This window comes from Candoia aspera, chromosome 1 (genome assembly GCF_035149785.1).
Source record: "Candoia aspera isolate rCanAsp1 chromosome 1, rCanAsp1.hap2, whole genome shotgun sequence".
NCBI classification, from domain to species: Eukaryota; Metazoa; Chordata; class Lepidosauria; order Squamata; family Boidae; genus Candoia; species Candoia aspera.
In genome coordinates this window covers 340,213,832-340,238,260 of record NC_086153.1, presented here as the reverse complement: position 1 = coordinate 340,238,260, position 24,429 = coordinate 340,213,832, and the positions used below count along the sequence as shown (strand labels likewise).

The window sequence follows — 24,429 nt, the reverse complement described above, 5'->3', positions numbered from 1 at the left end:
CAGCCAGCAGCCATGGACTTCAACTCCCAGAATTCCCCAGTCAATGCTGGGTGAACTTTTAAGAATTGCAGAGAGAAACAAAATATTTAAAAATTGAAGGAAAAACTGGCAGGTCCTGGATACTACTCCCAAAAAGGTTATGCTGCCCAAAAAGTGGTATGTCACGGATTCTCCATTACTATTCATCCCACTTTGCGGATTGGAAGACTGAGACCATTTGAGTGATACAATCTCAGGATTAAATCCAGACTGTTGCCAGAAAACATTATGCTACAGAGCAAAATGCTACAGAAGAAGTTGCAACAGATTTACATCTGGCCTCAATCACTTTCTAGGAAACTGATTCCCCCCCCTCCCCCAGGAAAAAAATTATCTAGGGCAGCATGGCTGGCTGGGGAATTCTGGGAGTTGAAGTCCACACAGCTTGAAGTTGTCAAGGTTGAGAAACCCTGCTCTAAGGCCTGATCCACTCCAGGTGCTTGAAAATAAGCCTCAAGCCTCAAAAGGAATTGTGTAAAAAGGTGGTGCCCTTAAACAGTTATTTCCAGCTAAGTCTGCCTAAAAATTTCTATCCTGTTTCTTTCCAAGCATTACAAACCTCATCAGAAAGTTAAAATGCCCTATTTCAAAAAAAATAATTTTAGTCTATAATTTTTTGGTTTTTTAAAATATATTTTTTAGTTTTTAACAAACAATATCAGGTAACTACATTAACATAAATGCAAGATATAGAGACAAGAAAGAAAAAATATAGAAAATACAAGAGATCAACTGCAATGGGAATAAAGGGACAGATACTGTACAAATGAAAATTTGCCATATATATACATATACATACATACATACATACATATATATATATAGCAATATAGATATATGGCAAATTTAAATGCATTTGAAATAAATAGGGCATTTTATACATACATACATACATACATACATATATATATAAATAAAAGTATAAAATGCCTTATTTATTTCAAATGCATTTAAAAGTCAGCCCCGCTTCGCTCGAGGAATCGTAGTCCAAAGTACAAACAGATGCCGAGAAATTTACAGCCCCTTTTCACAAGAGAAAGTGGAAGTGCTCGGGGCGGGAGTGATTTAAATCCGAACTCACTCCGGATTGCCCGCTCTCTCGCAAGAACGAGAGCAGCTCCCAGAGCTGCGCAGAGACCAGTTCCCCTTCCCACCTGGGAGGGCAAAGACCCCCCCAAACCCAACTTTCAAACTTTCCGGCCCTTGGCTCCGGATTCGCCCATTCCCCGCGCCGTTTACATGAGGAGGCGGAGCTCTCCGCCAGTTTCGGGAACCGAGACGTCACATGATGGTTTTCTTTCTTTCTTTTTCCCCAAACAGACGCTTCGGGAAAAGAGCTCGGCCCCCTCCCCAACTTCTGCGCCGGCCCACATTCCGGAGCGCACGTGACGCCTGATTGCCTCCAGCGGCCACAAAGGGCAGTCACTCCGGAGTATAAAAGGAGTCCAGCTGGCAGCGGGGGAGTGGCTGCGCCATTAGCGGAGGCGAGTCTTTACTCCGGTCGGGTAAGTTGGGTGGCTCTCTCTCTCTCTCTTTGTCTCTTTTTCTCTCTCTCTCTCTCTCTCTCTCTCTTTCTCCCTCTTTTTCTTTCTCTCTCCCTCTTTTTCTTTCTCTCCCTCTTTCTCTCTCTCTCTCTCTCCCTCTCTTTCTCTCTCCCTCTTTTTCTTTCTCTCTCTCTCCCTCTTTCTCTTTCTGTCTTTCTCAGCTGTGATTTCCACGTGTAGGTGCGCTGGGCAGGTCTCTTTGTGGGCTTTTCGTGGGTGAAGGCAGTTAATCCCCACCCAGGCTCTAACCGTGCAGGGTTTTCTTTTAAACGTCCCCCCCGCGCCCCAGCCGGTGCCTGCTAAAAGTTGTGGCGTCCTCGGCGGGTCTTGTTTTTTAAATCCAGTTTTAATTGGTAGTGACTTTCGATGCTCCCGAGTTGGCTCGGCTTGCGGCGCCTGCCTGGGTGGCTTGAAACGCGCCTTCGGGTCGGCGGCGACTCTTAGCGACCGCCTGGCGTCGCGCAGGGGGGACGCTCGCTGCTTTCAGTAAAGCCTCCGTTCAGAAGAGTAGTCTATCTGGGAGTAGCTTGTTCATGCTGCCTCGGTTGGTATACCGCCGGATCCTCCCCCAAGACCCTCTCAGGGGTCTGCAAAATCAAAATGATTTGCCAGATGTTAAAGGTATTTGCAAACATTTCAAACAATGCTCGTTTGCAAATATGCAAAAACAATGCCTGTTTGCAAAACTTTCAAACAATGCTCAGCAATCGCTTCTCATGGTTATTTCTATTCATTAAAAGTTTTTTTCCTGAAAAATATTTTATTGATAATATCCAATGGGTTGAATATTGTTATTTCTACATGATTCCTAACCTCTAAATATTCTACAAATGCATCCATTTTAATGTTTAATGCAGTAAATATTGATAAATATAACCCAGGCCCATAACTCTTTTGGGGCCCTCCATAATTTTTAAAAGTGGTCCTGAGACCAAAAAGTTGAAGAAAAGTTGCTGTGGAATATAGTCCAGTTTAAGAAACTACCAGGCAAATCCAGCCCCAGTTTTTCCTTATGTGATGCTACGCTGCCCACTAGGATCTGCTACCACGCAGTTCCTGGCAGCTGAGTGCCGTGCTACAGGTAGTCCTCACTTAACAACCATTTGTTTAGTGATGGTTCAGACTTATGACAGTGCTGGGAAAACTGACTTACAATTGGTCCTCACACTTACAGCCACTGTAGTGTCCTATGCTCACGGGATCACCATTTTCTACCTTCCTGGCCGGCTTTTGGCAAGCAAAATCAATGGAGAACTGTGTGATTTGCTTAACAACCACGTGGTTTGCTCAGCGCCCACAGTGATTTGCTTAATGACTGCCGCAAAAAGGTTGTAAGATCAGGTTGGATTTGCTTAATGACCACTTCACTTAGTAACCAAAATTCTGGTCCCAATTGTGGTCATTAAGCGAGGACTACCTATATTTGGTCATGTCAGTTTGTATGATATGTACAGGCAAAGCTTTAACCTAGCTTTGCCTGTAGTCTCTGTGCCCAGCATTGTTTAAGTGGTTAACCATGGTTTATTCATAAATTCAATTTCTTGATTCCCACAGCTAAGCTAGCTATGAGAGGTAGTTTCATGCAAGCTGCCCAAATGTGGTTAGTTCTGGCTATTTTGGGCAGTTGTGAGCCCAGCACCAGCCATTCTCTTATTTGGTTTTGTCTTATTTAAAAGGAAGCAACCTCTGTTCTTAAGTTGGCAATTGGGAAGTTTGAATGCCTTTTATTTACTTCCAAAATGAGGCCGATGCACACACAGAACTTTGTGGTGGCTTAATTTCTTGTTCAGAATTTTTTTCTCCTCTAATTTGAGGCATGGGTACCTTACCTGTTTGGGAACGGTTTTGTTAAATTTACAGTCATGTCAATTAAATCAGATTTAGTTTTCCTCCCAGGCGCCATCTCCTCCTCCTCCGGGTGCAGCCTTCAGCCTGAAGCAAAACGATGTACCCCGGCATTAATTTTTCTGAAAGGGGAAGGCAGAATCTTGGAATTTAAATGTAAAATCTATTCAAAATGAAACAGAGTTGATTTTTGCTTTGCTCCGGTAGCAAATTCTGGCAGGGTGAGGTCTTCCCACCAAGACATGGTCTCTTGCGCCAGACGTCCAAATCCGACTCTAATTGCGAACTGTTTTGACATTCTTGAGTTTTCCTGCCGACGTTGCTGGATCGGGCCTTGAGCAATGTCACGGGGTGTTTAACAGGCTCAGGCAAAGCTCTGCACGGGTAGAAATAATGCAAGCTAAGTGCTAAGATACGTCTGCAGGTAATGATTTCGGCCTGCAGCGCTACTGCAGTGGTTGAATTGGGGTTGACTTCACTGCACCATGCCTTGCAGAGAAGCTGTAGACTTAGATTTGCAGGGAAATCTTTATGAAGCTCTATCTGTTGAGTGCCTGCCTAGATGCAGCTCTTCCCAGCCCAGAGCTGAGCTGAAAAGAGGCAAACCGTGGGTTGGTGGACTTTTGACTGGTCAGCCATCATAGCTAAGGAGGTTAAGCTTAAGTTTACAGGTGTAGATGATGGGCCCAAAAATGGCATCTAAATCAGTGTTTCTCAACCTTGGGGACTTTAAGATGGGTGGACTTCAACTCCCAGAATTCCCCAGCCAGCCATGCTGGCTGGGGAATTCTGGGAGTTGAAGTCCACCCATCTTAAAGTCGCGAAACACTGATTTAGCATATTTAAAGTATTACCACGGGGCATGGTTGAAGTGCCCACAAGGAAGATGCCGAAGTTTCCTGCTCATTGTATTTCTGGGATGATTAAACCTTGTACAAGGGGAGCTCTGTTAGGCCGTTAGCAATGTTGCCAACCAACACATTTTATTACAATAAAAGGTATAAGTTTTTGTAAGCTGTGGCTTGTGCCTTTTAATAAAACATGTGAATTAGGAAAGGTGCTGCGAGACTTCTTGATTTCTGGGACCATTAGGGGGTTCCCGGGTGAGGTCACATGTCTAGCCCCATGGATGCACTGCCCACTTTTCTCATTTTTGCCCCCCATTCCATCAATCTACACCTATTTGCTGTTCTTTTTTCTTTTTTACAACTTTTTAACATTTTGAGCAATCTTGTAGTCTCTCAAGACCATGCCAGTCGTGCGGCGAATTTGAAAGGAAAGTTAAATCAAGGAAGGGATTTAAAAAAAAAAAAAAATCAGAAATATCCGGCCATAGTGACTTGCAGCAACCTTGGAGGATTCTCCTGTGAGCCACATGTTGGGGCAATCTTTGGTTTGGCTTAACTGAAGTTTTCTCTGGATTACACCATAAGGATCTATTCCCTGGGGCGGTTTCCCAGGCAAGATGGTTAAATAAATAAAAATAATCTTCCGAAAGTGGGGGAAGGGTGTCCAAACGTGTTCTAATCCTGGTGTCAGCATTTAGTTCCAATGTATCCTAGACCCGCTTCTGCCCGCACGTCCCGGCGAGGAATGTTTCGTCCGTAGAGAAGTTTTTCACTTTTAGAGTGACGTCGTCAGTCTCTGAGCCCAACCCACCTCACAGGGTCGTTGTTCTGGGGAAAATAGGAGTATTAAGTATGTTTGCCACCTTGAATTCACCATAATATATAAAAGGCAGGATAAAAATAATGTCAATAATCATTCCCCTTTGGGGGAAAAGAAGCATTTCCATAGCTGGATTTGCACATGGTTGGTTTAACAGAGGTATATTGCAAGAACTGGTAATTTTACATCCAGGTTTTAAAATTCTTTTTGCCAGAGGGGAGATTATTAAAAGGCAAATAAAATCAGCAAGTCACACTTTCAGTGTGAAAATCAGTTTTTATAGGCCTGCATACATAGGTGGTACTTAAAATATGCACCGAGTCCCAGTTTGGGGTAGTGGTGAAGGCACTGGGCTAGAAACCGGGAGGCTGTGAGTTCTAGTCCTGCCTTGGGCACAAAGCCAGCTGGGTGACCCTGGGCCAGCCACTCTCTTTCAGCCCTAGGAAGGAAGCAATGGCAAACCACTTCTGAAAAACCCTGCTAAGAAAACTGCAGGGACTTGTCCAGGCAGTCTCCAAGAATCAGACATGATTGAACATATACGTAGGTGTGTGTACGTGCACAAAACTGCTGGTTTTGGGGGTATTGCTGTTATCTTCTGGGAAAGTGATTTGAAGATTCTTAAGATGCTGCCCAACCCTTTAACCATGCTGCGGGTCCTCAAGGCCCAAGCCCTGCCCTCTCCTGGTTTGCTGAATAAGCCATCATAAGTTGCCCAATACAAGTGGCGCTGGGCATAGGAGGCATGTCGGAATTTAGAGGGGGCTGCGTTCACAAAATGGCTGCCCTGGAGACTTGGTGATTTGCAAAATGGCCATCCACTTACAAGACACCCATTTTCAAAAAGCAGACTTGCTGTCCGGCATCATGCCTGCCATCCCAGTGGGCCTCCAAAACAGCATTGGTGCAAATAAACCAGCTGCAGAAGTGTGGTGCTTGGCAATTCCCTTTAATAAAAAGAATATTTTTAAAAAACCAGGAGGAACCTGGTGCGTGTGGATGGGACGATGTAGCTTGTCCAAGGACTAATCAAAACTAAACAACTGGGGCTGTGTGGGGTGCATGTTCCAAGGCAGTGGGTAACGGACAGTTTCCATTTTTGCACTCCTTCCATAAATATGCTCAGAGGCACTCTTGTCCTAGTGCAGCCATTCTCCATGATCTCCACCTCAACTTTGCTCTCCTGTATTTCTCCTGCCAGTGGACTGAAAGCCTGCGGTGCAGTGGTGAAATGTTGTAATCCGGAGCAAATGGTGAAGGGTGGTGGGGAGGTGGTCTTCTGTTGACTCATTTCATTGTTGAGCATTTCTTGCAAAATTGCTTTCTGGGTGAAAGTCACAAGTCTTTGCCCCAGAGATGTGTGACAAATGGCTGATGCAACAGGGCAGCTGTGCCTGGCAAGCAAGGGCTGGGTCTTCAGTCCAAAGACCTTTGGCATCTTTGGTGTTGGGGGGGCAGTCTCTTCTTTCCCACCAGGGTGTGGCAGATTATTAAGTTTCTGCAGGGCTTGACCAGTTGCAACTAAAGAGCAAAGCTGGGTTGTGGGGGTCTTGATTCCTGGGGAGGGGAATTGGCCCTCTGAAAACGGGAAAGGAATCGGAACGCCCCAAGGCTTGTAGACGACACCCCTTCCATTTCTATCTCCAGGCCGCCTGCCCCTTCGCTTGTGCCTTCGATTTCATACTGATTTCTTGCATGGGAGTGAGGCAGCTAATAAATTCAAGTAAATGAATCTCTCATCTTCAGCCTGCAAGCTCCATTGCTTTGGTAGGTGGAAAGGACCCCACCCATGTGCAGAAGAGTGGTTCGGATGAGCTTTGCAAAAAAGATGGGTGGAACCGCAGGCAGCTCGATTATTCTCAAGAGCCAGCAACTCTCACCCTCTCATTGAATGGGAGATTGAAAAGCAGGTGGGAGCCCTAAACAGGAGCCATCAGCCCTGCAGCGGCTTGTAGGAGATGCTCCTAAATTTTGGCTGCTTCCTCCCCCCCCCCACTTTCTCTGCTGCATCCCCAGAATAGAGACAGTAAAATACCAGTCCCACAATTGGGACTGGAAATTTGGTTGCTAAGCGAAGCAGTCATTAAGCAAATCCAACCTGATCTTACGACTTTTTTGTGGCGGTTGTTAACTGAATCACTGCAGGTGTTAAGTGAACCACATCGTTAAGCGAATTGTGAGGTTCCCCATTGAACTGGCTTGCCAGAAGCCGGCCGGGAAGGTTGAAAATAGCAATTCCGTGACCACGGGATGCTGCCATGGTCATAAATGTGAACTGGTTGCCAAGAGTCCAAATTGCGATCATGGGGATGCTTTGACGGTCGTAAGTGTGAGAACTGCTTGTAAGTCGGTTTTTTCAGGACCGTCGTAAGTCTGAACCACCATTAAACAAATAGTTAAGCGAGGACTACCTGTGTTCTTTGACTTCCCAGGCAAAGGTGGTGGTCTCACGTCTAAGGGATAACAGGGATGGGCCCTGCCTAGCGGTGGAAATCAGCCCAGATTGGCCACTGAAGCTTTGGGTTAAAGTAGGGGGGCAAAGTACAGTGTAAATAAGGAGTGTCTGCTGCACCTTGCCTGGGGACTCGTGAGTGGGCTGCGTGGACGATTTCGAAGTTTGGACCCTTGCGCTGATCCTTGTTCTTGAAGCAGCCTTTGGCGGTGGTCACATGCTGCCTTTATCTGCCTGGAATTTACTCCAAGAAAATCTAGATAAAGCCGGAGTGTAAGTCTGACTCTTTCTTCGTAGCTGCACTTCGTCTCAAGCATGTCTTCCGCGGAGGGTCCTGATACCGCCACGCCCACCACCAGCCCAGCAGTGGAAGAGACAGAGCAGAAAGTAAGTGGCATTTGGAGATATTTTTGTGCTATAGGTTCTCTCTGGGCCATCAATTTAAGAGGGGAGGTCTTCTAGTTTCCAGCAATGGTGTTAGGTGAGAACAGGAGTCGCAGTTCGACACGCAGCTAGGAAAATCCAGACGGGGGAGAAACTGCAGGAAAGTGGATTTTTTAAAATTAATCTGCCACCTTCCTACTCCAGTGGCTGCTTAAGGTAGCTCCCCAGCTTGTAAAAATGCAAATGAAATCTCGCAAAATCAAAGCACCGATTAAAATGAAATTCAGACGGCAGAAAGGTCTGCAACGGGGAATTGGGGCGCAGGGTGGGGCAGCGTTTCTCAAAAATTTGGTCTCGGGACCCCTTTGCGGTCTTAGAAAATGATCGAGGACCCCAAGAGCTTTGAGTTTGTGGGTTATGTCTGTTGATAGTTACTGTATTAGAAATGAAGACAGAAATTTAAAAATTATTGATTTAATAAATTCATAGGGCCGCCCAACTCATGGTGACTCCAGACGGCTTACAGAATTGAATTATTTGACTTTCTGGACCCCCTGAAAGGGTCTTGGGGACTCCCAGGGGTCCCTGGCTGGATCACACTTTGAGAATGCTGGTTTAGAGGAATGCAGCGATAAGCTTGATGAAAGAATGCCAGAGCCGTTAAGGAAGGAAAAACAAGAAGTAGGTCCTGGGGAAGAGGAAAATGTAAGAAGGAAACTTTGAACAACCCCACCTTGATTCTGCTTGGTGTTTGAGAGAGCAGAGGGAAACACTGGCCAGCTTTCAAGATTCTGATGTTATACCCTTTTACAATAAAGTAACATTCCTGGAATCCTTGCGGGGACCCCGATGCTGGTAGGATTCTGCTGGCAGAAGCTTGAGAAATCGCCTCTTAAGGCTGATCCGGTCAGTCCTCCGAGGGGAGCTTATGTGCACCGCAGTGGTTCTCCAGATTTTTGGAAAGGCCCCTTTCCCGTGTTCAGTGGTGCTGTATCACTTAAGTACAGCCAGAAACAGACAAAGTTTAAGCCAGGGTTTCTCGACCAGGGTTCTGTGGCACCCTTGGGTTCTGTGAGAGGTCACTGGGGGTTCCCTGGGAGATCACAATCTATTTTAAAAATTATTTCAAATTCAGGCAATTTCACCTTAAAGGGGTAAGTTTCCTTCTTTATTTTTAGTTTAAGAACACTAATTTGTTTAATTTTCTATCCCGCCTTTATTTTTTTTATAAATAACTCAAGGTGGCAAATGTACCTAATACTCCTCCTATTTTCCCCACAACAGCAACCCTGTGAGGTGAGGTGGGTTGGGCTGAGCGAGAGGGACTGGCCCAAGGGCACCCAGCCAGCTTTCATGCCTAAGGCGGGACTAGAACTCTCCTACCGCGCCTGATTGGCTCTTGGCCTGAGCAAGAGGGACTGGCCCACGGGCACCCAGCCGGCTTTCATGCCTAAGGCGGGACTAGAACTCTCCTACCGTGCCTGATTGGCTCTTGGGCTGAGCGAGAGGGACTGGCCCAAGGGCACCCAGCCAGCTTTCAGGCCTAAGGCGGGACTGGAACTCTCCTACCGCGCCTGATTGGCTCTTGGCCTGAGCAAGAGGGACTGGCCCACGGGCACCCAGCCGGCTTTCATGCCTAAGGCGGGACTAGAACTCTCCTACCGTGCCTGATTGGCTCTTGGGCTGAGCGAGAGGGACTGGCCCACGGGCACCCAGCCGGCTTTCATGCCTAAGGCGGGACTAGAACTCTCCTACCGCGCCTGATTGGCTCTTGGCCTGAGCAAGAGGGACTGGCCCACGGGCACCCAGCCGGCTTTCATGCCTAAGGCGGGACTAGAACTCTCCTACCGTGCCTGATTGGCTCTTGGGCTGAGCGAGAGGGACTGGCCCAAGGGCACCCAGCCAGCTTTCAGGCCTAAGGCGGGACTGGAACTCTCATACCACGCCTGATTGGCTCTTGGGCTGAGAGAGAGGGACTGGCCCAAGGGCACCCAGCCGGCTTTCATGCCTAAGGCGGGACTAGAACTCTCCTACCGCGCCTGATTGGCTCTTGGGCTGAGCGAGAGGGACTGGCCCAAGCTCACCCAGCCAGCTTTCAGGCCTAAGGCGGGACTGGAACTCACAGCCTCCTGGTTTCTAGCCCGTTGCCTTGACTGTTAATGCATCTACACAGGCCTGCTCATGAAACAAATATTGATAATGAACAAAAATGATAATTTTGCAACTTCTGGCCTCTATTTGAGCCTGAATGTGCAGGGGTTCCCCGAGGCCTGGAAAGTATTTCAAGGGTTCCTCCGGGATCAAAAGTTTGAGAAAGGCTGGGTTAAGCTAACCATGGTGGTTGTATCAATTACGAGGCTGGTGTGAAATGACGGCCCGGGCGTTGGATAGGAAGCCCCGGCGTCTTTGCTGGACTCTCTGGTCAGCCATGCTTATGGTTCATCATGATCAAAATGATGGTTAACTTCCTTGGATGGGGAAAACGGGAGGGAGGAGGAACAATCACGGCTGCTGGGGAGAAAAATGCTTAGTGTGTTGGTGCCCAAAGACACTCTTCTGTTGGAAGAGAGCTAGATCCGAGGTGCACAGTTTCAGGAACTCCGGGCTGTGACGTCCACCAGTCCTGAAGAACTTCTGATTTTGCGTTTGGGGCTGCAGGCTGTTACAGGAACAGGAACTCCTTTAGAGACAAGTCCAAAGAGTTGCAGGATCTTGAGACAGGGAGCCCTAATAGGTCAGCCAGCTCTGGGCTGCAAAATTGGGATGACCATTAGATAGCAGCAGAGGGAGAGAAATTTTCAGCCAGCTCTTTGCCGCCCTCCACTGGCTGTCTAGAGATATGCAGCCCAAGTATAGAAGTCCAGTGTTTCTCAACCTCAGCAACTTTAAGATGCATGGACTTCAACTCCCAGAATTCCCCAGCCAGCATTCCCCAGCCAGAAGTCCATACATGCTGGCTGGAGAATTCTGGGAGTTGAGGTCCACAAATCTTAAAGTTGCCAAGTTTGAAAATCACTGTTTTAGAGGCCCCGGAGGCAGAAGTGCAAGCTGTTCTGTTTCCCAGTTCAGCCAGGACTAATGCCCTGGCACCTGGTTACTGAACAAAACATACTTTCCATGCCTGCTGCTGTCCCCTTCCGCACGCTTCCAAGTCAATGTGGCTGTGGTTCGCTGCCGATCACTTTTGAAGCCGGCCCTGCCCTGTGGAGAGTTTGCCCGGCGCTGAGATGGCCAGCTCTAGATCTATGTTTGGAGCAAGCAACGGCCGTCGCGTTATCTCTTTTGCAGAGAGGGTCGCACAACCCTAGCAAAGTGAACAGTCTGGAAGAGGAGTCATTGACTCGGCGCTTTGCCAAGGATAGGATGCCGGGATTTCATTTCTGAGTTCACTGGGCAGGGCATCGGGGCACAGCCCATTTGTACCAGCTCTGACCTCTCATTGTGGTGACCCTCCTGCGGGTGACGGCACAGCAAGAGCCGCACAATTTCTTTTCGGGCTTGTGTCTCGTAAATGTCAGGGTGTCAGCACGCAGAGGTGGTCAGTTCGTTCTGTGTTTTTATATCTCTCTATGCCATTTATATGCCCCTCGATTCCCAAAAGGCCTTTGATTGGCTTGCAACAATACAGGAGTAGATTAGAGTTTAAAGGGAATAAAATAACCCAAATCCCAAAGCAACAATTGCATGATGTAGAGCAGGGTATCTCAACCTCAGCAACTTTAAGGTGGGTGGACTTCAACTCCCAGAATTCCCTAGCCAGCCATGCTTTAAGACGGGTGGACTTCAGGTCCCATAATTCCTCGGCCAGTTTGCTTTAAGAGGGGTGGACTTCAACTCCCAGAATCCCCCAGCCAGCATGCTTTAAGATGGGTGGACTTCAACTCCCAGAATCCCCCAGCCAGCATGAAGTCCACATGTCTTAAAATTGCCAAGGTTGAGAAACACTGATACAAAGCAATGCCTTAGGTTTTCGTTAAAAACAAGAGCGTGGCATCGCTTTTTGCATGAGAACTCAGAACAACGGACCATTTTATTTGGGAATAGCAGCCCATGTGGCTTCAGGAAATGTTTCTGCTCTCTGAACCTGCCGCACCATGCAGGTTTTTGCTAAATAGGAAGGCTTTCCTTTCTCTCCCTTGAGAAACGTCCCTGTGACATTCAGATCCTGTGCTGTCACAGCCTCTTGGTATCCTTTTGTTTCACTTGCTTAATTAGACCGTTGTCAGGCTTATTGGAAAAACCCTCCTTGTGCATTTTAAAGACCTCTTTTTTTAATTTTTAAAAAAAGGGAGCCACCAAGTTGCTAGTCCTCATGGTCGCTGCTGTATTCTGTCTCTTCCCTTTGCCAGAATGTAGCTGATAGAGTGGCCAGCCTGCCGCTGGTCAGCTCTGCCTATGACATGGTCTCGGCTGCGTATGCCTCTACCAAAGAGAGTCACCCGTACGTGAAGTCTGTCTGTGACATGGCGGAGAAGGGGGTGAAGACGATTGCTTCGGTGGCGGTCAGTGGCGCGCAGCCCATCCTGAACAAACTGGAGCCACAGAGTGAGTAACCCAAGCGGGTGGAGTGGAAGGGAGAAGGCAATTGCAAGAGGTGGAACGATGCTAATCTAAATGGAAGTTGTCTTCTGCATTCTTATATGGGCCTGGGCCTGACTTTCTTTGCAAAATGTAGGAGTCTCCAGGTGAGAGGGGGGGGAAAGAAACGTGCAATTCTTTTTTTCCCTTTCTTTGCGTTATGGCCGGGTTCCCTTTTTCCCCTGGCATATTGCCACAAACTGGTTAAAACAAAAAAGCTGTGATCAACATAGGAGCAATAAATAGCATGTCCGTGCCGTGCTGCTTTTGGTTAACTGTAAGAGTGGGCGGGGCATTGAGGGTGCCATGCAAACCCACTGTATGCCTGGTTTATTCGTGGTGTTATGCAAATCCAGGACACAGATCGCTTTGATAACTAGAGGCAATAGTTGTGGGACATAGACGGATAATTTAATCAACATCACGGGGTTGTTGGTTAACCATTTAGGAGAGAGAGTGGATAGAGGAAAAACAATGGAGTAGTTACAAGTAGTCCTTGCTTAACAACAACAATTGGGACTGGAATTTCAGTTGCTAAGCAAAGCGGTCATTAAGCGAATCCGGCCCGATTTTACGATCATTTTCATGGTGGGCGTTAAGCAAATCACACGTTTCCCCATTGATTTTGCTTGCCAGAAGCCAGCCAGGAAGGTCAAAAATAGTGATCATGTGATGCTGCGACAGTCATAAATGCAAACTAGTTGCCAAGTGTCCAAGTTGTGATCATGTGACTGGGGAGAAATGCTGCGACCGTTGTAAGTGTGAGGACCGGTCACTAGTAGTTTTTTTCCAGCACTGTCATAAGTCCAAAGCATCACTAAATGAATGGTTGTTGAGCAAGGACTACCTGTACAGAGGTTCTGCAGCCCCTGTTTTTATTTTATCCGATATTAATAGTTGATAATCACCACTCCCTCTGGCCTTTTGGTATAGCTGACCGCCTCTGGGTTGGTATATCAGATCTGAGAAAGCAACAAAGCCAGGCCAATAAAACCATTTAAAACAAGGCTGCAAATCCTTTTTCCACTGTTAATTCCACCTGGGGACCTGCTCCTCCATCCCATAATAGCCACAGCCTATGAAGTCTGTATACCCTGATATGGCTAGGTTTGCAGAGCCTCCATCACCATCATGTGATTTGTTCGGGCTTAATCTCATATGTGCGTTGAGTCATTCTGGTTGATTGCACAAACCTTAGTTAATGGCTTAGCATGTTTAACGTCAGATAGAATGCAAATGTTACCTAGCTTCTGGGGAGGATGGGAAAGTTCTGCTCTTCCCATTCTGTTTGAGCGGGGTACAGGTATCCTCACTTAACAACCATTCGTTTAGTGATGGTTCGGACTTACGACGGCACTGGAAAAACTGACTTGGAACCAGTCCTCACATTCATGACCATCAGAGCATCCCCCCCAAATCACAATTTGGGCACTTGGCAGCTGGTTCACATTTATGACCATCGCAGCAGACTGTGGTCACATGATTGCCATTTTTGACCTTCCTGGCTAGCTTCTGGCAAGCCAGATCAATGGGGAACTGTGTGATTCACTTAGCAGCTGCCTCAAAAACGTAGTAAAATCAGGTCAGATTTGCTTAATGACCACTTCACTTAACTACTGAAATTCTGGTCCCAGTTGTGGTCGTTAAGTGAGGGCTACCTGTAGTGGGGGAAAAAGTCTTTGGGGGTGTGTGTAGAAGATTGAGGGTATGAAATTATCCATGACATGGGGAAATCTTCCCCTCTTTCAAAAAAACTAGACTTAAATGAATGAAAATGAAATGGGTGAAGGAGAACTTCCATCCAAGTTAGCGGCCATCACAGTTCATGGCAATGAATTCCGCAGGTTCACGATCTGCCGTCTGAAGAAATGCTTCCTTTTACCTATTTTAAATCAAAATAGGTAAAAGGAAGCATTTCTTCAGACGGCAGATCGTGAACCTGCGGAATTCATTGCCATGAACTGTGATGGCCGCTAACTTGGATGGAAGTTCTGATGAAGTTCTCCTTCACCCACTGTCATGATCGCCGTTGCAATGTTTGCGACATCGTAATGGCTCGCATGACAAAGCGCGGATGCGTGTCAATGGCTGGAGAGGTGCGGGCGATAAACCGGACAAAGAAGATAATGGGGTTGGGAGATCTATTGAACAACAAGGTCTCATCGCCCGGTAATCGACCATCGACACCATTGTCAAGGAAATGATCAGGGCGAGGTTCGGAAAGGCGCGTCCGGGCTTTCGAGGAATATCGAGGTCTCATTGCCCGGTAATGGACCATTACCTCGCAGGAAGATAAACAGGACGACGCCCGGGGCGAATGGGGCTGGACGACCTCTCACCTAGCAAGCCTGGATGACCTGTCACTCCATGAAACTCGTGGGGCACACCCAGGGAGTGTGGGGGTGGAGCGCTGTTTGGCGCGAGACGATTTAATTCAGCTTTTGGCGCGCTTCCCTCACTCTCAGCTTTCTACTGGTGTGCATTCTATTCTGAATGAAAGCCAGAGCTTAAACTTGCTTTAGAGTCTGAGTCTTTTATTTAGTCTTAGGCATTCCTTACACCCACTCCATCATAAACCCAGGGAATTCATTGCCAAACTGGATGATGATGATGGCTTTAAAACGGGGTGGATAAATCCATGGAGGCCAAGTTTTATCGGGTCTTCCATTTTCTCCCCACGTTGGGGGACAGCGTGCCTCCAACCAGGTTGGGTTGCCCACCAGGGATGAAAAATGTCAAGATGCAGCTGCAGCGGTGCAATCAAACCCTTTTATGCACATCAAGGCACCTGTAAAAAGGAGTGGGACTTTGAGTGTGAGGTTGTTGGCCTCCATCTTGACTTTTTTGACCCCCGGAGACAGGGTCACCTTTTCTTCTTGTTCAGTTTCCACAGCGAATGAATATGCCTGCAAAGGCTTGGACAAGCTGGAAGAGAAGTTGCCAATTCTTCAACAGCCAACTGATAAGGTAATCAAAATCTTCCCTCTTCCAGGCCAGGAAAGTAGGTTTGTGGATGTGGGAATCAAAAATTGACATAGCCAGGAGATTTGTTGGTGCTAAGATACCTCTGCAGTTACGATTTCTGCCTGCTGCATTACTACAGTGGTTGAAATACGGGGAAGCCCCACGTGTTACGCAGAAGTTGTAGGCTTAGATTTACCAGGGAATCTTTATGAAGCTTTATCTGTTGAATGCCTGCCTAGATGCAGCTCCTTCCATGCCAGAACTGAGCTGAAAGAGAAAGGCAAACTGTGGCTTGGTGGACTCTTGGTCAGCCATCGTAGCTAAGGAGGTCAAGCCAAGGTTTTACAGGTGTAGATGATGGGCCCAAAAGTGGCGTATAAATCATCTAAAAGTGACATATAAATCAATATAGAAATATAAATCAGAAGTGACACACTTAAATCATTGTTTCTCAACCTTGGCAACTTTAAGATGGGTGGACTTCAACTCCCAGAATTCCCCAGCCAGCATGGGGAACCAAATACTGCGCCAGTTCTTTTCTTCATCCCAGAGGATACCCCATCTTCCTGATTCTGTACTTCATGGATCCTTACAATTAGTCCAAGAAGCTCAGTTCTGTTGACATCAATGGGCCCTGGTCTTCCAGCTGTTCAGCCAAGTTCCCTTGGGTTGGAGAAACGGGGTAATGGCACCTTCCTGCTGGAAAATGGCTGCCCCGTGATCCTCCCGCTTCCCTCCAGTTCCCAGTCTCGGTTCCAAACCAACCAACACAATGGGAGATCTGTTCCTCTCCTGGGAACGGGCCCTGCTTCCACAGAAGCTTCTAGATCTCCTGTAGACCATCTGCCCTCACCCAAAAGCTCTTAAGCCAGCCTTCCAACTCTCTCTTAGGTCATTTCGGACACCAAAGATCTGGTCACAGGAGCTAAGGACGCTGTGAGCAACACCGTCAGCGGCGTGGTTGACAAAACCAAGGAAGTAGTCCAGGGCGGTGTGGAGATGACCAAGTCGGCTGTCCAGGGCGGTGTGGAGATGACCAAGTCGGCTGTCCAGGGCGGTGTGGAGATGACCAAGTCGGCTGTCCAGGGCGGTGTGGGCATGACCCGGTCAGTGGTCCAGGGCGGTGTGGACATGACCCGGTCGGCGGTTTCCAGCAGTGTCAACACCGTGATGGAGTCCTCAGTGGCACAGATGGTGTCCAGCAATCTGAACACTGTCATTGGAAAATCTGAGGAGCTGGTGGACCAGTATCTTCCAATGACGGATGAAGAACTGGGTGAGTTGGGTGTCTTTTTAGTTGTCCAAGAGAAGCTGAATGTTTTAACTGGCCGTGGCTTTTAACTGGGAACTTGGGTTTGTGCCTTGATACAGGTAGTCCTCGCTTAACAGCCATTCATTTAGTGATGGTTCAGACTTATGACAAGAGTGAAAACACCGACTTGCGGCCAGTCCTCACACCTACAACTGTCGCAGCATTTCCCCCTACTCGTGATCACCATTTTCAACCTTCCCGGCTGGCTTCTGGCAAGCAAAATCAACAGGAGACTGTGTGGTTCAATTAACGGCCATGTGATTTGTGATTTGCTTAATGACCATCACAAAAAAGGTCGTAAAATCTGATCGGATTCGCTTAATGACTGCTTTGCTTAGCAACCAAAATTCCGGTCCCAATTGTGGTCATTAAGCAAGGAGTACCTGTACCATCCTCTGAGTGGACCCTTTCATAGCCCTGCAGATTGTCCCCGTATTGGGAGACCATGGATGGCTGAGAGGTGACCTGTAACCAAATCCAGAAGCTTGTTTCCTTATTTAAAACATTTCTATCCCATTCTGTCTCAGGGAAGGCTCTTAAAACAGCTCAAAAATGAGATTTTCCCTGTTTCTTCCTGCGTGACAGAGACATACAGGCTATACAGATAGTCCTTGACTTACGAGCTCAATAGGGACTGGAAAATTCGTTGTTAAAAGAGACATCACGTGACTGCACCCAATGTTATGACATTTTTTTGCAGTGGTCATTAAGCAAATCATGTGGTTGTTAAGTGAATCACGTGGGTCCTCATTGATTTTCCTTGTTGGAAGCTGACTGAGAAGGTCGCAAATGGCAATCATGTGACTCTGGGACCCTGCAACGGTCATAAATACATGCTGGTTGCCAAGTGCCCGAATTTTGATCACGTGAATGTGGGAACGCTGTGACTTTCGTAAGTGCGAGGACCAGTTGTAAGTCACTTTTTTCAGTGCTGTTGTAACTTCAAAGGGTTGTAACTTCAAAAGGCTGCCAAAAAGTCGAGGGCTACCAGTATTGAGGAATATCTTTGGGTTGGGCTGAGTGTGTTGGGTGACCCCAGTTTTTATGCCTCCTTCTCCCAGCCAAGCTGGCCACCGCCGTGGAGGGCTTTGAAATAGCCACAGTGGAGCAGCAGAAGGAGGAGAAAAGCTACTTTGTGCGCCTGGGATCCTTGTCGAGCAAGCTTCGCCACCGGGCCTTCCAACACTCCCTGGCCAAGTTGAAGAGCGCCAAGCAGGGCACCCATGATGCCCTTTCCCAGCTCCACCAGACCATTGAACTGGTAAGGAGAAATTGTGGTGGCATGGAAGTCCAGTTTGCTGCAGCAGGAATGCACAGCCTGGGGCCTCCTTGGGTTTTACTCTGAATTCCATTCCAGGCAGGATGATTAAAGGTCACAGTTCCTTTTTCTTGCTCTGAAGGGACTATAACTTTCTTCATTTCAACATTTCTCGACTTGCGACTGTTCATTTAGCGACCGTTCAAAGTTACAACCAGTCCTCACACCTGTGACTGTCACAGTGTCCCCGCGGTCATGTGATCAAAATGCGGGCGCTTGGCAACTGGCCGGTATTTATGGTGGTTGCAGCATCCTGGGGTCACATGATCACCATTTGCGATCTTCCTAGCCAGCTTCCAACAAACAAATCAAAGGAGGAAGCCAGCTTCACTTAACAACCACCTAATTTGCTTAACAACTGTGGCAAAAAAGGTCATAAAATCAGGCACAATCACATGCCTCACTTAATGACTGCATCGCTTAGCAACCAAGATTCTGGTCCCAAGTTGCGGTCGTAAGTCGAGGACTACCTAAAGACTAGCCTGATCCTGAACAGCATTGCCAAAAGAAATGAAACCAGGAATAGTCTTTAATTGATGTGAGGGCCACTTGGTTCTTGGAACCCAGAGCCAGGAACACCACAGGCCTATAAGGTGCCCTTTCGCATCATGTGGCAGCTGCGGCTTCCTGGTGCTTTGTTCTTTTCTACGGTCCGCGTGCAGATGCTCAGAGTAGTAACCGGGCGGGCTTCTTCCCCTGCCGTTCCTTTTGTTTGGTGCCCCCCCCAAGTCATGGCGCCAAGCAATTTGTGCATGCTGGCTGGGGAATTCTGGGAGTTGAAGTCCACCCCTCTTAAAGTTGCTGAGGTTGGGAAACACGGCTCTGGGGGGTCCTGCCCTGAGCAGGGGGTTGAGCTAGGCCTGGACCCTTCCTTCCCGCTCTTTGATTCTGTGATCTTAGTAATCTGTATAATGATGGGAGGAGGGAGCCGTGTTCTTCAAGAGCTTGAGTTTGTCCCTCTGCTTAAGAGTAGAGTCTCTGGGGCTCCTGTTTTTTTTCTTTTCCCCCTCCCATGGAAAAGTTGCTTCCTCAGCATTCTCATTTGCAACTTCCCAGATTGAGCACGTCAAACAGGGGGTCGATCAGAAGCTTCAAAGCGGCCAGGAGAAGCTCCATCAGATGTGGTTGCAGTGGCATCAGAAAGAGTCTCCCCAGACTAAACAGAAGGCCGTCCCTGAGCCACAGGTAGCGTGTTTTCCGTGGGGATCCCCATATTTTGTTTTATAACATTCATCTTAAGAGCTTGCTAGCTTGAATCTTGCTTGGATCCCTGTCGCAGGAGATCGAGTCCCAAGCCCTGGAGGTCTCTCGTGGCCTCACCCAGCAGCTGCAGTCGGCCACGGCAACGTTGGCGTCCAATCTCCAAGGACTTCCTGCTGGGCTTCAAGGGAAAGTGGCCCTCGTCCGCCAGAACGTCGAGGAGCTCCGGATGGCCTTCGTGTCTGCTGGCTCCTTCCAAGACTTGCCGGGCTCCATCCTGGCTCAGAGTCGGGAAAAAGTCGCCAAGGCCCGTCAGTTGACGGATGAGTTGATGGACCACGTGGTCCAGAACGTCCCCCTGACGTGGCTTGTAGGCCCCTTCTCTGCCTCGCAAAAACCAGATGCAGAAGAAATAGAAATGAAATAGGATTTCAGGGTGGGGCGGGGGACGTTAGGAGATTGTCCGAAGCGTAGGTATTTTTGGAGCGAAGAGAAGAGCTAGGCTTGGCTGCAGATAGTTGAAATATCTACATCAGTGTCCCTCATGCTCAGCAACTTTAAGATGGGTGGACTTCAACTCCCAGAATTCTGGGAGTTGAAGTCCACCCATCTTAAAGTTGCTGAGGTTGAGGGACATTGATCTATATAGAAGTCTTGATGCAAAAGGTTTCTGAACAAAACAAAGCAGAGTTCTGATGGTTCAGTTGCTTTTGTTTTCCTAACTTTTGGCTGATGGGACTTACTTAATCCATCTTAACACGCCTGATGTAGTAAATTGGCAATTTGGGAGGTGTTTTTCTCACCAGGGAATCCACAAGCCAACTAAAAGCAATTCTTTTTTTTTTCTTTTTTCTTTTCTCATTCTTTGCAGGGGAGAGAGGATAGAATCCACCTTAAAGGGACACCACCGAAATTTAGGTTATCAGAGGGTTTTTTTTCTTCTGCACCCCCCCCCCCCCAACTTTTTAAAAACCCCACAGAGATCATTCTTGCAAGGGGAGGTCTCGGAAACACAGAATTTTCCAGTTTGATGCAAAATGCAGGGGTACGCTGGGGAAGTGAACCAATTATGCCCAAGTCTTGCCTTTTTCTTCTGTTTTTTTTCTTCCCAGTGACAATTCTTTTTCGTAATTGGTCTTTTTCCCCCGAGTGCACGGATTTGACAGTAGCCTGCCAGGTTCTAGGAAACAGAACTGAGAAAGCTTAAATTGCCAGAAATTTCAGTGGGATGGAGGCAAAAGTTAGGAATTTACCTGTTTTTTATTCCTGCATTCTGGTCGTGCTTGTTCAGCCATTCCCTGCGCATGGTAGCCTTTAGGTGAAAATGGGGCTGAACATCTTTGCCCAGTTTCTTCTGCATTTAAAAGGGAAATTATCTAGGGTGGTGGTGCAGCCTGTGGGTGAGGCTCTTCCCATCATTTAGGGGGTGGAATCAACTCTTGTCTTTGAAGAAGGGGCCCCAGTAGAGTTGATCAAACTGGCTTCATTTCCAGCTCAAGTTTCAACTCAAGCTCTGCAGAAGGCTTTGGCGTGTCATGTGTAAACTGATTTCCTCTACAAGCTTCTCGTTGTCAATTTATGTCACGTGCCTTAACTCATAAAATAAAACTAATATCATGTTGCATTAAAAAGCCAAAGACTCCATGTTTTCCAAGGGTGGGGAGAGGAGAGGTAATCAGGCTGTCCAAACTGGTTTTGTTCCAGTTGATAGTTAGGTGGCTTTTGCTGATTTGTAATGAGAAACTGGAACATGAGGACTAGAAGCTTAAGAGATGGCTGTAGGCTGTGCACACAGCAGTACTGGTGGTCCTTGCTTAACAACCACAATTGGGACCAGAATTTTGGTTGCTAGGTGAAGCAGTCATTAAGTGAATCCAATCTGCTTTTATGACCTCTTTGCAAATCAGTGTGGGCATTAAGTGAACCATGTGGTGATTAAGCAAATCACATGGTTCCCCTTTGATTTTGCTTGCCAGAAGCTGGCCGGGAAGGTTGAAAATGGCAATCCCATGACCATGGGATGCTGCGATGGTCGTAAATGTGAACTGGTTGCCAAGCGCCCAAGCGGTGATCATGTGACTGCGGAAATGATGTGATGGTTATAAGTGTGAGGACTGGTCGTAAGTGGGATTTTTCAGTGCCGTTGTAACTCCAAACCATCATTAAACAAATGGTTGTTAGGCGAGGACTATCTGTAAAGCAGGAAATAAGGGGATCATGCATTGGGAAATGACAACAGCCAAGAGGAAAATCATATCCCATCAAGGGAAAAAAAACAAGGGAATAACATTAAAAAAGAAATAGAAAAGGGAAGAATGGGGAAGACCTTTGATTTATGCAGGTCAGCATTTTCTTGGGAGTAGAACAGTGACACGAAAAAACTCCATTTCCAACCATAAGAATATAGATTGCACAGGATTGCCAAAGTCCTGTTAACCATTAATGGGGAACAGAAGTCTGCCCTTCATATGAAGCTTGCAAGTTTCTTGAGCTGCAACAATGTAAGAGGGCAGAGCCGACCTGTGCTGTGATGCAGAGGCAGCGAAGAATGGCGAAGCGCCATCAGCATGAAGCAAAGCCCTGGGCTGAAAAGTAGCCTCATCGGAGGGGTGGGGTGGAGAGAAAAAACCCACTGCAAAGCGGGGAGCTGCAGAGGTTCCCTGGCATTTGTGTTGGCAGCATTAAAAAAAAGCCCTCTGCCCAAGAATCATGAGGGTTCCGATACAGGTAGTCCTCAACTTACAACCACAATTAGGACCAGGACCTCCATCACTAAGCAAGGCGGTCGTTAAGTGGGTTATGCCCTATATCTACATTTATTGCTGACTGGAATGAAACAGACTGTTTGTATCTTTTTTCTTTCCTTTTGCACCCTTAGTTGATTTCGTTTTTCTTACTCTATATCTCTATTCATTTTTATCTTCTTTCTTAGATTTTTAAATAAAAATTATATAACGAAAAACATACACAGGGCTCCAGAGCAGAGGAGAATAAGGATTTCATGTGTCTTTGATACAACACATCTAATGCAGCCCAGAACTTAGCCTTTCTACCAGTTCCCTCTAGCCATTGTAGCAGGTAGCCGCCTCCCCAAATTTTGCCTTGAAAAGCCTTCCAAGTTACTACCACTGTCCTGTGGCGGTGAGTTCCACCAGTAACAGGTGGCTGCCAGGTTTCCTAAAACTCTTTCATTTTTAGTGAGCTTGCTTTTTTTTTCAGTCCATATGCCAATAATGGCATTCCCATCTGGCTTTTTCCTCTGGTTCCAGCAACATGCCCGTGGCAGCAGAAAGCAATCGGGCATCCGGATCTAAAGGGTGGGTAGATTTTTAATTTGCCATGTAAGTGGAAGTCATATGAAATGTAGCAGAAAGTTTCACCTGGTCGCTCCTGAAGGAGAGGCTTAGCAGTACAGTCAGAAGGCACCGTGGGCCTTTCTTCCCTCCCTCCTTAAATAATTTTTTTGCTTCGATTGATAATTTTTTTCTCCAGGAGGAGGAATGATAAAAAGTTAGAAATTGAGGCTGTAAGTGTCCGGATCTCCAAAGCATCAACAAGATAGGTGTGGCACTTTGAAGGCCTTGTTTAGAGGCACCAGGAGGTCCTTCAAAAATTTATTAGAGTCATCTCCAACATGCAGTGTAAGGACTGTCACAGCCACTACGTAGGACAGACAGGCAGGAGACCAGCCGGGCGCATCCATGACCACCAACCGGCAGTCAGAAGACACAGTGAAACCCCTTAATCCCGCAACACAGGGACAGGCTTAACCATGGTTTCAGCTGGGAAACTGTCAGCATCCTAGACCAAGCCAAATCCAAAAACACGAGGGAATTCCTGGAAGCTTGGCATTCAGGCAAGTCAGCCGTCAATAGACAGGCAGAGATAAGCCATATTTACACACCATTCAACAGAGACAGTTTAAAAAGCTAAGAAGGAAACAAAGAGCAGAACATCCTCTCCAGCAGCCAGCGCCCAGATAAGCAGGGATTAACACCAGACAGACAAGCCGGAAACAATACCCAATCAAGGAACTACCCAGGAGGAAACCACACACCCACCGACACAGGCAGGGCAAGGTACTGCATATAAGCAGGGAGCAAACCCCACATTCACTTGCACTGATGCAGGAAATGAAACGTCTGCAAGCCAACCACCCAGCTCAGAGGGCACCAAGGACTCCACAAATTTATTTGGCTAGTGTAACTTGGGTTAACAAAAGCATTTGCTTTAGTTATGTAACATACAATATTATGGCTTAATGTAAAGGTTCACACATGGAAGGACAAGAACGAAACAAGAGTCCCTGGATCAGGCCAGCCTTCTGGGTCACCCTGTGGCCAGCTGGATGCATTTGGGAAGCTCATAGATTTGACTGGAAGGGGACTGTCCTGTTCACCTGTCCCTTCCCAGAATTTCAGGCTTGTTTTCGTGGATCCAGGTTTTACAGGTAGTCTTTGCTTAACGACCACAATTGGGACCAGAATTTTGGTTGCTAAGTGAAACAGTCATTAATTGAATCCAACCCAATTTTATGACCTTTTTTGCAGCAGTCATTAAGCGAATCACCATGGGCATTAAGCAAACCACATGGTTGTTAAGTGAATCACATGGTTCCCCATTGATTGTGCTTGCCAGAAGTCGGTGGGAAGGTCGAAAATGATAACGTGACCAAGGGACACATGTAACAGTCATAAATGCGAACTGGTTACCAAGCGCCCAAGTCGTGATCATATGAGCTGGAGGACACCAATGGTTGTAAGTGTGAGGACCGGCCGTAAATTGGTTTTTCCAGCACCGTCATAAGTCAGAACTGTCACTAAAATGGTTGTTAAGTGAGGACTACCTGTAGCTGGTAGCCACCAGCCATCAGAATTAGTTCCCCTTTTCCAAACCGTCCACATTTTCTGCCATGAGCACAGATTTTGCCCACAAATTCTACAGGCCGGGCACTGAATGAAAAGGAATTCCTTTCTGCTGCTCATACATTTTCCTGCATTTGTTGTCAGTGTATGACCCCAGCTTGAGCGCCCATGTTAGGGAGGGCCACCTTCAGCCCACCCTCCACACCAGAAGCGCTCCCTCTTCGTCGGACCTTGCAGGGTTTCTGTTGTAGAGAAAAATA

The 24,429-nt window shown here is 47.3% G+C and overlaps 1 protein-coding gene and 1 long non-coding RNA gene across 2 annotated transcripts in view; one reads left to right on the top strand and one right to left on the bottom strand.

Moving 5' to 3' along the window:
- LOC134488509 (uncharacterized) overlaps positions 1-24,429 on the bottom strand; it is a 679,404-nt gene that overhangs the window by 386,132 nt on the left and 268,843 nt on the right. The window lies entirely within an intron of this gene.
- Positions 1,526-20,935, top strand: LOC134488496 (perilipin-3-like). The gene is made up of 8 exons (XM_063290959.1): positions 1,526-1,544; positions 7,846-7,935; positions 12,282-12,477; positions 15,395-15,477; positions 16,366-16,750; positions 17,848-18,047; positions 19,161-19,289; positions 19,384-20,935. Exons 2-8 carry the CDS (start codon positions 7,864-7,866, stop codon positions 19,729-19,731), a joined length of 1,413 nt encoding a protein of 470 aa, XP_063147029.1. The 5' UTR covers positions 1,526-1,544; positions 7,846-7,863; the 3' UTR covers positions 19,732-20,935.